This window comes from Diplotaxodon limnothrissa, linkage group LG8 (assembly GCF_057381915.1).
Source record: "Diplotaxodon limnothrissa isolate DT_005_m linkage group LG8, D_limnothrissa_male_GT1.1, whole genome shotgun sequence".
Classification (NCBI taxonomy): Eukaryota; Metazoa; Chordata; class Actinopteri; order Cichliformes; family Cichlidae; genus Diplotaxodon; species Diplotaxodon limnothrissa.
Genome location: NC_140603.1, coordinates 30,853,940 through 30,867,038, shown reverse-complemented (window position 1 = coordinate 30,867,038; position 13,099 = coordinate 30,853,940). Strand labels below are relative to the sequence as shown.

At 42.6% G+C, this 13,099-nt stretch overlaps 1 protein-coding gene across 1 annotated transcript in view; it reads right to left on the bottom strand.

The window, feature by feature from the left end:
* LOC146627407 (glutamate receptor ionotropic, delta-1-like) overlaps positions 1–13,099 on the bottom strand; it is a 628,504-nt gene that overhangs the window by 266,469 nt on the left and 348,936 nt on the right. Inside the window, exon 3 of the mRNA XM_085361656.1 lies at positions 2,522–2,806. Coding sequence (XP_085217782.1) covers positions 2,522–2,806 — 285 coding nt within the window. The remainder of the gene's footprint in view (positions 1–2,521; positions 2,807–13,099) is intronic.

Genomic DNA, 13,099 nt, shown 5'->3' with positions numbered 1-13,099 from the left:
AACCGTGACAGCCATGCTAAGGTTGGGGTGGTTGCACGTGTTGCAGCCTGTGACAGCTCCACGCTCTGCAGGACTTTCTGTATTGAACCCTAACCCTCCCTCCACGATGGGAGGTGTTCCAAACCCAAAGCTGTTGGGACAAATGACTTGCAAATATCATAAAATCATATTTTATATAAAACGGAGAAAACATATTAAATCCTTAAAGTGAAAAAATTTACCGTAATTAGGTGAAAAATGTTCGTCCAGCTGTTTCTTTTTAGCACTACTTCATTTCTGCCCCCATTACATTTATTTATTTTAGATTTTACTGCTTTCATCAAATTCAGCTAATATTTTGTATGAAATATGAGTTTTCTATGTGGTGTTATAAGATCTGACGTTCATGAGATTTGGTAAGCATGGTTGTTATTTACATTTTACAAAGCGTCCCATCTTTTCTGAAGATGCAAAAGTCTGTTAAATCCATTCTTTAGTGGATCGTCTACACCAGGGTCAGCAACCTTTAGCACCCAAAGAGCCGTTTGGACCCAGTTTCCATGGAAAAGAAAACACTGGGAGCTGCAAATACTTTTTGCATCTAAAATGAAGAAAACACTGTTATTGCTTTTTTCCTTTATGCTTTGTATAAACACCTAAAGTGTGTTGCTTGTCAAATCCATGAAGTGCTACAGAGAAAATTTTATTTTATTTATGTAATGAACACATTTTGAACTCTTAAAATTAAAAAGTTTAACTTAAATTATTCATAGACCAAACAAAAGCTGTAGTGAGCCGTCATGCTTGTATCACCTTTGGGATTTCGCAGCCTGTAGCGCAGCCTTGACCTGAATTTTAAAAAATAATTGGAAAAAATCACTCAACTGCTAAAAAAATGAAAAATAAATATTTGCAAAATATCTGAATAAATATTTATTTCACCTGGTTAATGTGTCTGTCGGGGCGTGGTCTGCGAGGTCTGTGAAGTTTCTGTATGAGCTAATACTGCAGGTAGTTTTGAAACAGGTATTTGAGAAAGCACGCCTGCAGCTGCGTTACGCTGTGTAGCTGCACGTTTGCCTTTTGGTCTCATTCTTCACTGAGTCGCCGGTTCGTTAATAAAGGATTCAGATCCTGGCCTGCAGTTACTGATGCACTTACTCTAAATCACTCTGGATAAGAGTATCCGAGAAGCTAAATGCCTGCATCTGTCTATATCCTTATATTGTAATTGCCACCATCCTCTATTGATTACGCTCAAAAATCCATTGAGCCTAATGTGATTTCATTAAGATACAGTCCAACCGAGCCATTCCAAACAAATCCGGCGGGCAGCAGAGTCGATCTAAAAAAGTTTTTGTTCCAGCATTCTGACGCAGACACATCGAAAATCGTTTAAGTAGTCGGGAGTTATTCCTAATGGTTTTCCAATTCTATGTCGACATGCGTCCCATGTGAGTAACGGGAGGTAAATGTTAAACAAAAGCAGAGAGGCTATAGCTGAAAGCAACTTTTGGAAACAGAGTTTTGAACTGAAATCCATTTTTGTTCAGATGAACAAGGTTATTTGTGTTCTTGAAATAAAATGATACCGCCGGCTATAAAGAGATCACACTCTCAAACGTTGCAGCTTGATGCTGTTTGCATTACGAAGCCCAAAAATAGATGGAGTAGCTGTGACTGCCAGAGGGAGCAATCCAGGCACGTATCACACAGTGTAAAAGAGCAGGTTACTCATCAAGGAGCCGTGGCCCCACGCTACGATACTTGGTCTGAGATAGGGCATTAAAGGATCCTCACCGCTGAAACCCAAAGGAGAAACAGGCACCCAGCAGAGTTCAAATACCAACAGCCTCATCTCAGCAGCAGCAAGAAATACAGTCAGACATCTAGAAATAAGACTACCAACAGATTCCAAGAATATAGTGCAATGTTTTTGGGGAAAATTCCACTGATGTTTTAGCATTAAGGAGGAAAAATCAGCACATGAAGCTGCAAATCCCACAGCATCGAATCCATCACTGAGGGAAAAGTGCAAATCTTCTCACTGGAAGACTAAACAAGGCTTGCAGAAAGCTGAGAAAGCGAGCCAATTAAAGCTGCCACTGACGCTGGAAGTGGAGAAGTTTGATGTTCTCCACGAGGCTGCAGCTGTTCATATAACCAGCAGCGTTACCACATTTGACAGATTTCAGCAGGATCAGGATCAGTTTGATCCCAAACGAGACCACAGCTTCCAACAGTTCCATTCATGCCCCTAAACCTGGGGTGTCCAACTCCAGGCCTCGAGGGCCGGTGTCCTGCAGGTGTTAGATCTCACCCTGGGTCAGCACACCTGAATCACATGATTAGTTCATTATCAGGCCTCTGGAGAACTTCAGGACATTTAAATCAGCTGTGTTGGATCAAGGACACATCTAAATCCTGTAGGACGACGACCCTCGAGGCCTGGACTTCCCCACCCCTGCTGTAAGCTTTCTGTGTGGCTCAATCAAAGATCATTAACAGGAACTTAAAACGAGATAATCATCCGCTCACTCACCGTACTCGATGTCATAAAACACGATGAACTTCTGCCAGCGCAGCTCCTCCACCAGCGTCAGCATGACGTCGTTGAGGCGTACGGGCGGCCGGGCGGCCAGCGTGTAGCGCTGCCCGCCGGGGCTCGGGTTGAACTGGCAGGCAGTGCGAGGAGATCCTTCGCTGTTCCTCTGGATGTACAGGTGTGGGATGTGCATGGCGTCCGTCAGGGACTGCAGGGCGCTCGCTGAGGCGCAGCCAGTAGAGGTCACCAACGCCAGGATGCCCTGGTTCATCAGCTCACAGGCTGGAAGGGGGGAAGGAAAATGGAAAAGTGAGTTTTGGTAGACAAATTATAAATTATGAACTTATATATTTATAAACTGCAACATAACCAGAAACATTTGAAAATCTGGAGCAACCACAAAGGCTGCAAAGAGTCCTGCAGAAGCCCAGCTCTAATTTTAAAAAATGCCTCCACCTCTTGTTGCTTTCCGCTCTGAAAATTAGGCCACATAAATCTAGAAGAAAGCCTGACAGGTAGCACTAATGTTCACCCTGCCCTGACCTACTTTGAACTCTTAAACCTACTTTCTGCTTTTCAGGCAGGAGAGTCGGTACGGATGATTAAACAGGCCACATATCCACTCTGCTAAGGCTAAGTTAAAGGTTAAAATTTGGCTGGCCTCACTGGCTTTACTGGCAGATTCATCGGAATCATGTGAGGACCACCCGCTCAGCTGTCCAACCATCAACCAACTGCCAATAAACCCGAGCGAATACTGCACACACTACAATATCCCGCACATAAGAATACACTAAACGTGTCAATTGGAAGTTCCTCTACAGGGTACTATATAAATTTGGCTTTCATGATATGATTATTAAAACGATACAAGCATTATATGATAATCCTACAGCCAGGATCAAAATTAATGGATGCCTATCCAACAGTTTTACCCTAAAAAGGGGCACTAGACAGGGCTGTGCATGGTCACCGTTACTTTTTGCACTATACTTGGAACCACTAGCTCAATCCATCAGGCAAAACAAGGACATTAAGGGAATTTTTATCAAAGGGACACAATATAAACTGGCTTGCTACGCGGATGACATTTTGATTTACCTTGGACACCCAACATATTCTTTACCCAAGCTGATGCAGTCATTTGAACAATACGGCCAATTATCAGGCTATAAAATTAATATAGGTAAAACCCAGCTACTCTCATATAACTACAGCCCACCAGAAGAAATAAAATGTAGTTACTCTCTGGTATGGCAAACGGAGTGTTTTAAATATTTAGGCATAAATTTACCGAAAGATCTTACAAAACTATTTGAACAGAACTACCTACCCTTATACAAAAAAATAAAGGAAGATATAGTAAGATGGAATTTAATTCCTTTCTTTAGTTTTAATTCAAGAATTGATTCTATTAAAATGAATGTATTGCCAAGATTTTTGTATCTATTTCAAACCCTACCTATAGAGATTAACCAAAGTCAATTTAATGAGTGGGATAAAATGTTATCTAGATATATATGGCAAGGTAAAAGACCAAGGGTTCGCCTTAAAACACTACAGCTGGCTAAGCAAAAGGGAGGATGGGGCCTCCCTGACCTCAGATATTATTACTTTGCAGCGCAGATGAGAGCAATAATATGCTGGTGTAACCAATCATACACTGCCCAATGGAAAACCATTGAGGAACAAATGCTGTCTATACCTATTCAGGCAACTCTAGCTGACAATAACTTACAAACCTATATAAAAAATACTGATAACATGTGGGTGAAAAGGACCCTTAAAACATGGAGAACTATTATAAAGGAATATAAACTCGAGACCAATATTACAGTTCTTAAATGGTGTGCTTACGACTCAGAGTTCAAACCTAATGAACTGGATTCTAGATTCAAGGACTGGACAGGTAAGGGCATAACAGCCCTGTGCAGTATAATGAAGGATGGAAAATTGTTCAGCTTTGACATGCTTAGAAAAACATTTTCATTAGAAAAAGAAGACTTCTATCGATATCTGCAGTTAAGGCACTATGCCGACACGAAGATGAGAAACGTAACAATGATAAACACACGCTTGATGGAACTGTTTATAAAAAGCTATAACTCAGAAACTATTGATAGAATTGTATCATGTCTCTATAAGGGTCTAATGGATTTGAAACCACATTCGACTTCATATATTAGAACAAAATGGGAGAAGGAAGGAGGGATAAAAATATTAGAGGAAGAATGGACGGCAATATGGAGATATCAGTGGATGTGTACCAGCTCACAAAAGTGGAGGGAATTTGGCTGGAAGTGCCTAATTAGATACTTTATAACACCTTCTCAGAAGTCTCATTATGATGATAACCCCCCTGCTTGTTGGAGGAACTGTGGAAATCAAAGTGCAAATCATTACCATATTTTCTGGGACTGCTCAATCTTGAGGGATTATTGGAGAGAAATACATAATGCCTTACAGGATATCTTTAAACGTGAAATACCTCTCGAGAGTAAGACTATGTTCTTTGGATATATACCTCAGGAATGGCCTAAATATGATAAACATTTAATAAATATTTTATTGGTGGCCTGTAAAAAGAATATCACCAGAAAATGGTTATCCCCAGAGAGCCCAAACATAAGTACATGGATGGAAATCACAATGGAAATTTATAACATGGAAAAGATAACAGCTTCTGTTAACCACAAGCTGGAGAAATTTGCATCATATTGGGAAAACTGGGTCAAATATATCACGCCTCATAGGCCAGATTTTACTATTACAAACCAATAATTATGATGTATGTATATATATTTATAGGATCACCCCATACCAACACATCCGTGTTTTTTTTTTTGTTTCTTTTTTTTTTCTTTTCTCTTTCTTAGGTTTGTTAGTTTTGTTTTTTGTTTTTTGATTTTCGGATTATGTGATGGTTTCAATTACTTCTATCGTTATAAGTATTCTTCCCTTATGACTTGGATGTAAATTAAAATACTATTTCAGTATCTAAGGCAGATAACCTAAGTATGAAGAATGCTTACATGATGTACATATTGTGAATGCCTGCTTTTGAAACCTTAATAAAAATATGAATTAAAAAAAAAAAAGAATACACTAAATGACACATTGAGAAGAAAATACAGGCTCTCATAAACCATCCTGTGAAGACACGAGCCAATCAGATCAGCACCTAGGGTTTCAGAGCCAACCCCCTCGCCTCGTCCTCCCAACCTCCAAGTACGATGAATTCATTGATGTTAATAAACTTTAAGGAAAAATGTGTTTTTTGAGTTCTTTTAAAATCCTTCCATTCTCTTCTGCTTATCACCTATCCCAGCGGTGATAGGACGAAAAGCGGAGTACACCTGGACAGGTCTTCAGTCTGTCGCTGGGCTCACACAGACAGACACACTCAAACATTAACCCCACTACCTGCATGTGTCTGGACTGTGGGAGGAAGCTGGAGTAACCCACGCCAGCCAACGCTCTGGTCAGATGGTGGATTTGAACCTTCGTCAAGTTTCAGGACCACGGACAGCACGCAGGGGTTTCAGCGTGATCCATGAGCTCTATCACATAACTGTTTCTACTGTTGGACCTGATTCAGCTGCAGGCACTTTGACAGTACATGAAATATAGATCACAGATACGTGCACAACACCCCTCCGTGAAATCTGCACATCCAGTTTTCACTAAACGCCCCCAGAAGGCCGAGGGCTACACTAAAACTAAAACTCAAATCAAATAACAAGTGCATTGCAAAGATCTCTCCATGTCCTGTCGTATGATTTATTATTCGATATTGTTTCTTGACACTTTTCTTCAAGGTCTGCTTTGACATTGGGCTAACAATGAAGGTCAAAGTCCATTAAAACCAAAATGAAAATGATATCTTGAGAACTGTGGACGTCAGGCTCCCTGTGAAAGATGTGACGCTACAGTAAAGAGCATAGAAACAAAGGTTTGTCAGTCCGGTTGGTTTTATCTCTTTAAGTCCGTTGTCTTGATACAAGTCTACAGTCTTACACCAGAGCCTGTCAGTTACTGAAGCCCGTTTCCATCCTACAGACTCTTACTGCCAGACAACAGTAAGTATGTATGATGCATGTATGACATACGTTTATATTCTTTTCTGCTTGCGACGAACCGGCTGCTCCCGTCCTGTTTGTAAATGACTCACAGAGTCATGTCGTATTGAAATGAAGTTCCAGCACAAGTGTAGCAGCAGCCTCGCCCCCGGGGCTGCATGAACCTTTGACCTCTGGCTTATCACCGGGTTTGTGCAGTTGTACCACTCTCTTCATCATTTCCCTACAAACCCCGACAGAACAGGCCTCCCTATCAATCCTTCCCTTTCAGACCTCTCCCTGCATCCTCCCGTAACACATTAAGCTCTCCAAACTACATGAGCTGCCATGTTTTCTGAACGCAACATAAAATCTACTCTCTGATGCAGCAGCCACCCCCTCCAGGGACTGTGTCTTCACTAAATCTGCTGCCATCATCCGGTGCTTCCACGCTTTCTGCTGCCCTCTCCCTGCTGAAAAATGTTTGGGATCAGGACCCGTGAGGAATGAAATCCAATCGAGCGTCTGCCAGATAAACGTCCCGAGGGTTTTCATGCTAGCGCTCTTCTATGTTTCCAGGTTTGTTGAAATCTCTCAAAAAAGACTAATTTTACTCCCTAAGAAGACCTGACGCTTCATCTGAGCACAAGGACCATGTGCACCCTTCATTTATCCCCCCACTAAGACTTTGGGGAGATTAATGCAAAAGTCTCCAACTCTTCACTTCATCCACTAACACTGTCATATAATAGCTGCTTTTTTGTTGTGAAATTTCAACCTTTTTTGTCTCTTTGCTGCTGACGTGACCCCTAAAATCTGCACTGTTTCCAGTCCAGCCTCCAAACACCCGTGTAGCTCTCGCTCTCTAAGTGAAACTGTCTCATCTGAGCTCTGCTTCCTACTGAGACAGTTGCTCTCTGTATTTTTCCATCCTCAGACAGCGACACTATCGTCTCCTACCTCACCTCTCTACATTTAAAATCACCTGTTAAAAAGATGTGGAGCTCAAAAATGCTCCTTTTCCACAGTGCTGAGGCAGCACAGAGGACCCAGCTAATGGTTCCCTCTGAGCTCTTCCCCTGTTTGAACGAGGTACATCAAACCCTGTTCGGACCACAGAAGTCAGAGCAGGAGGCCAAACTGCAGACGGCACGGTTTAAGTTTCCTGAAAGCCCAGATTTCTTCAGCTTCGCATGAACTAATTTAATGTTTGCACGATGTCACAGTTAATCATCCATAACTTCATCTGTACGGCGAGTTACAAAATGAATTTCAAACTTTGACGTTTGAATAAAAGCCACACATAAAGAAAAGCAGACATGTTTGAACATACAGCACACACGTCCACACTCACAGTTTCAAACTAAGGCCCATAACAAAGGGTAAGAGCTAACCTGTAAAGATCTGTTGTTTAAAACAAATCCCAGAATCTGTGGAGGAGGAGACCCGGTTAGAGGATCGGAGGGCAGCATTTCAGACGGGTGCAGTGAGAAGCTGCACTCAGGCCCAGTGTAAAGTGCAGAAGAGTTATTTTGAGCCGTGAATCATGCAAAGCTACTTCAGGACAGTCAGCAATGAGCAGCACAGGTGCCCTTTAAGTGTTGGGATTTGTTAAACAGAGCAATAAATCATACTTAGGAGAGCATGTTGCATGAAAACAAACACTGGGGTTAAGAGAGACCGTAAATCTTGCTGGTTCGAAGGTTCATTAAAATGCGTCTCCACTTAGCATTTATATTCAGGGCAGAAATATGCCTCACCCAGAGCACACTGACTGCTGATGGCAGCTTACAGCGTTTTTTAGGAGACAGGATGTGGGAGGGGTTTAAAATGGACATCCTGTTGCAAATCAAAGCAAGAAGTCAGGATAGATAAAAGTCCATGTGGATTATTTTTGAACATATTAAGACTGCAGTGGTTTGAGAACAAGATTTTCTTTCCTATAGATGCTGCAAAGTAAAACTATGTGCTTCCTGGTGGATCTTCAGTTATTCTGACTGCTTAAAGGTGCCAGCTCCTTTCAGACGATTTATTTTCACACATACTTTCTTTGAAATGTCATCTGAAGCTACACGGAGATGTTTTCCCTCCCGCCTTCTCCTCCGACACTTAGACAGCCGTAGTTTAAACCTCTCGGAAAGCCTTGGTCTCCGGTTAGAGCCCAACTTTCTCTGCAGGAGAAGATCTGTCCAGACTGAAAGGTCAGGAGATGCTCCAAAGGGCAGCAGGCATGTTATGACTGAGCACTCACCGGGGGAAATGTGAAAAATGCTGCTGGGGTAGAAGAGCGTAAAGCACAGCCAGGTAGTCCTCCACAGAGGAAGAAAAAGGAAATGGCGTAGCAGAACAGCTGGCTGGTCACAGGGACCCTGCTTCTTAATGTTTGACGAATGAAATTTGGCTGAACTCGGGCTGAATGTCTCCGAGCTGCGAACAAACGGAGGACGGGGGAGAGATCATCAACATTCAGCCAATTTCTGCATGAAATTCATCTTTATTAACAGAACAGCGTTCAAGTCCTGCTTCGTCAGCATCCGACAGCTCGGAGAAGCGATGACGGGGCAGTAACGGCACCAACAAAATGGAAATAGTTTCCGAGATAATGAGACAAATGTCGCCGCCGTGAAAATGGAGCTAATGAACTTGCACTGAAGGATTTAGAGTGTAATCTTGTATTAAATTAGTAAATGTTTTTTTGCCAGATGAGATTGGAATTGAGCTCATAGGTCAATTTAATAAAAATAAATCAGGGCGTCCAGCACAGCGCTGAGGTCAGGTGGTCCTTAGAACTTAAGGAGCGGCTAATCCACCTGCAGGAACGTCATCGCCGCTTTCACCTGAACGCTTCGGCTCTCTCGTCAGCTTTCTGGGCAATAGTGCAGTTCAGCTTCAGTGGCTTTATTGTTGTTGGTATTTTCAGATTCATAGACACAGTGTGGTGCTGTGGAGTGCTAAACCAGGGGCCCGTTCTTATTTTTCATCAGATTTCAACACTGATTATCTGCCTGAGCGCTCTCCATCACTCCACGTGAACATATGCAGTTGTGTAGAGGTTGGAGATGTTTTGTGCAGCTGAGGGGGAATCAGCAGTGCCAAACATGTGATGTAGTCTCTTGTAAAACATCAGTTAGCACAGCTTTAAATTTATATGCAAAAAAAACAAATCCCCTGCCTCCTATCAAAATAAAAGCTCCCTTAAGCTGAGGTTCTGATCTGCGATTAAACAAAGATCCACAACAGCTGACGCGTCTCTTGTTGACGTCTCTCCACATGACAAGAACAATCACATGTTTAATGAGCCTCGGAGCATCGGGGAGTCCAATCTGCAGTCGGTCCAGCCCTGAAATCATCGAGGACCAATTAACATAATACACCAGAATGGGACTAAAAGGTTTGGAGGCTTCAGAAACACAATGCCGGTAGCTGTTGGGATAACTCACTCAGCAGCCGGAGAAAATGATTTGGGTTGCGACGTGACTCACTTGCTCTATGAGTCCACAGTGAGTCATGGTTTCATCTGTGCTAAATGAAGCCTGCACAATATTTAGCCGAAGCGACTCCCCGTGCATCCTAATGACACTTACAGAGCGACTCCTACCAGACGGCGGGAGACAAAAACCATTAGAGTCAGAGCGAGACAAAGATCTCCCTCCCTCTGCCCGTCTCCTTATTAGTGTGATTTTATCAATGCCTCGCTTTGAAATTATCTACAGGAGACAAACTCCTCTCATCCTTGAATAAGGGGGAACGGATTTAGACAAAAGTCCTGTGTTAACAGTGAGTATCCACGTATTCAGGAATGCTCACTCTGCACTTGGAAATGAATTTCTTGATGAAACACCTGGATTTTCTAAACGAGGTAGCAAACATGAGCGAGGTGGCGACGCAGGCCTGGTATGTCCGCTTGGTAACCTCGTGACGTTGACAGCGATGCATCTCATATTCCTTTCAGGACTCGTCATCATCCAAGAAATATAGAAACGTGGAAAATGTTGTATTTTAGCAGAAACTGTGATTTTTCCCTTTGCTGCCCAAAGCTAATGACCACCTCTCTTCAAAGACTAACCCGGGCCTTTATTTACTTCAACTGCAGAAAGTTACGAGCCTTTATTTGAAGTAGGATTGCAATTGATGCCGGTCGGTCTTTCTTTGTCTGTTGGATCGCTGTAATTGGTCATATGAGTCATTTTTCCACTGCAGGAACTCTATTTTTATAGAAAGGCTTATTTTGGCATTCGCTCCCACTGCCAATTTAGTTTATTGCCGTATACAAGCACAGCACATTCTCACTTCTGCAAATGAAAAGCCGTCTAGTCCTTCAGCATAAACGCGGTTTTATTGTGGGACATGTATAACGACACCGACAGAGTATCGAGGGACCGCAGGATAAAGTCAAATGGAAAGAACTGCAAAGTGTTGAAAATTGAATAAATATATTATTGGACTCAAATGTTCAGTATACTTTCCCAGCATGCACAGTTTGTGAAATATACCATAAGTTCATCAACCTTTATTTTTCTGGCTTGCATTAGGAGAGCAGTATCAGTGATGGCCATCTCCCACTACCAGAAACCTGACTGATATGTCCTCCTGAGAACCAGCCTTCATTATGTCGTGCGTAGGGCTGCATGGCGCTAACGTTAACGAGCTAACCGTGCTAAGGCATTGACGCACGGTGCGATCCACGCTGACTCGCTAACAGAGATTTGCCGCGGTTATGGCGTTAACGTCATTTTAACGAGATTAATGCTGACAGCACTAGTTTTTAGTCTATATCTTTGGACTTACTTGAGTCCTGATGTATTAAATAGAAGATATCCTTGGCTTGCCATTGATGTGTTTGGTGGCGTCTTTCAGCTCCAAGGAGGAAGGAAATCACAGATTCTTTTTCCCTCGGTTCTCAGGAGGATATGACAACTTTTCTGGGACGAGGGGATGCAGCGAGGTGTTCTGCTGCTGAAACTTGGCCAAAGATAAGGTAAAAAGTTAGCTGGGGTTGATGGACTGTCCTTGTGACCCACTGTAGAGCTAAAACACCAGGTGACAGCTGCAGATGGAGGTCATCGCACTCATACAGACGTCACTGACCATTTCTCAGGCCTCCAAAAACAGAGGTGCTCACCCCAAAAACATCCGTCACGCAGTCAGGATTCGAACAGTAGTCTGAAGGGCACCGAGCTGCTAGCACAGCTGAATACATCCAGGTTACCATTCCCTGAGATGCTGTGAGACTGCTCAGGTATGTCATGTTTTATCAAGCTGATATATCCCACCAGCACGCTCGGCACATCTCAATCCCACATCACAGTAAACTGAGAAAACGAAGCTTTTCATGCTACCCTCTGATTATCGCCACTTAATTAGACCCATTTGCAAAGAGGTGGTCTAAACAGCGATTCATCTGCTTTATCAAATTATCACGGCACAAACAAAACTAACAGGTTGCCAGCATATCAAGGCTTTAACACCAGCATGATCCGAATGCGTTTCAGCCCATAAATCACACCAAGGACATCAAATTACAGCTACTTTGGTTTCTGCGGGGCTCGAATACTTAGTTATCCCTAATACTCTGCTTTAACCTTGGACTTTAAACGTTACAGAGAGGAGTAGAAGGTCTGTAAAAAGTGTACACACTCTATCGTCAGCAGTTTTTCAATAGGAGAAGAAAAAGAGCACAACCAAAATAGACTCATTAAATGGAAATAACGAGTCCTTTGGGATAAATCAAATTTCAAATCTATCAAATTCAGGTCTTTCCCAGGAGTTTATAAGCACTGAATGAACTTGGCATGAGTTGTCATTGATACTTGTTGACTGGAGATAAAAATAGTGTCAAGAACTCATGAGCGACTTGGTTCTTGTGATATTTTGAAACAACAACAGGAAGTTGAAAACTGACTTTGGAAGTTCTGAAGCAGTCAGTGGCCTCACCGTGACCTCTGCATGTTCATCTAGTTTTGGACGTGCAGCTCTGTCATCTGCCAACTGTCACTGTGATTGTTCCCAGATAAAGTGGTATCAAGAGTGAGCACAGGACTTTTCAGAGCTTGGCGACTAAGCCATGAGTTTGGAAGTTTACCAAGTCCAAGAGGAAAACTGGGATTTACTGACCACTAGTTGCACCTCAGATATTGTGTAGATGTAAATTTTATCAGTCACGTGGGACGTTTTAGAAGAAAAGATGAAACGACTTTCTTTCCTCGCTAATACAGCAGAGGCTCATATCAGATCGCCTGCCACTCCTGAAAATCCAGCGGCTGCTTTTAATCCCACCTCCACCTTTTCAGGGTTTCTGGCTCCGTGAATTAAGACGACAGCTGGATTGTTTTTATGTTACAGGAAAACAATAGGAGGGGAAATGAGATTCATTCATGTGCCAAGTGCAGGGGCAGGGAAGCAAAGATAATCGATAGGCTTTGAAAACAGATAGCCAGACTGGCACAGCAAAACAAAAGGATTAGAACTACCAGGCAAGGCCTTATTGAACAAATCACCGGCATGAAACAAAGCAGGG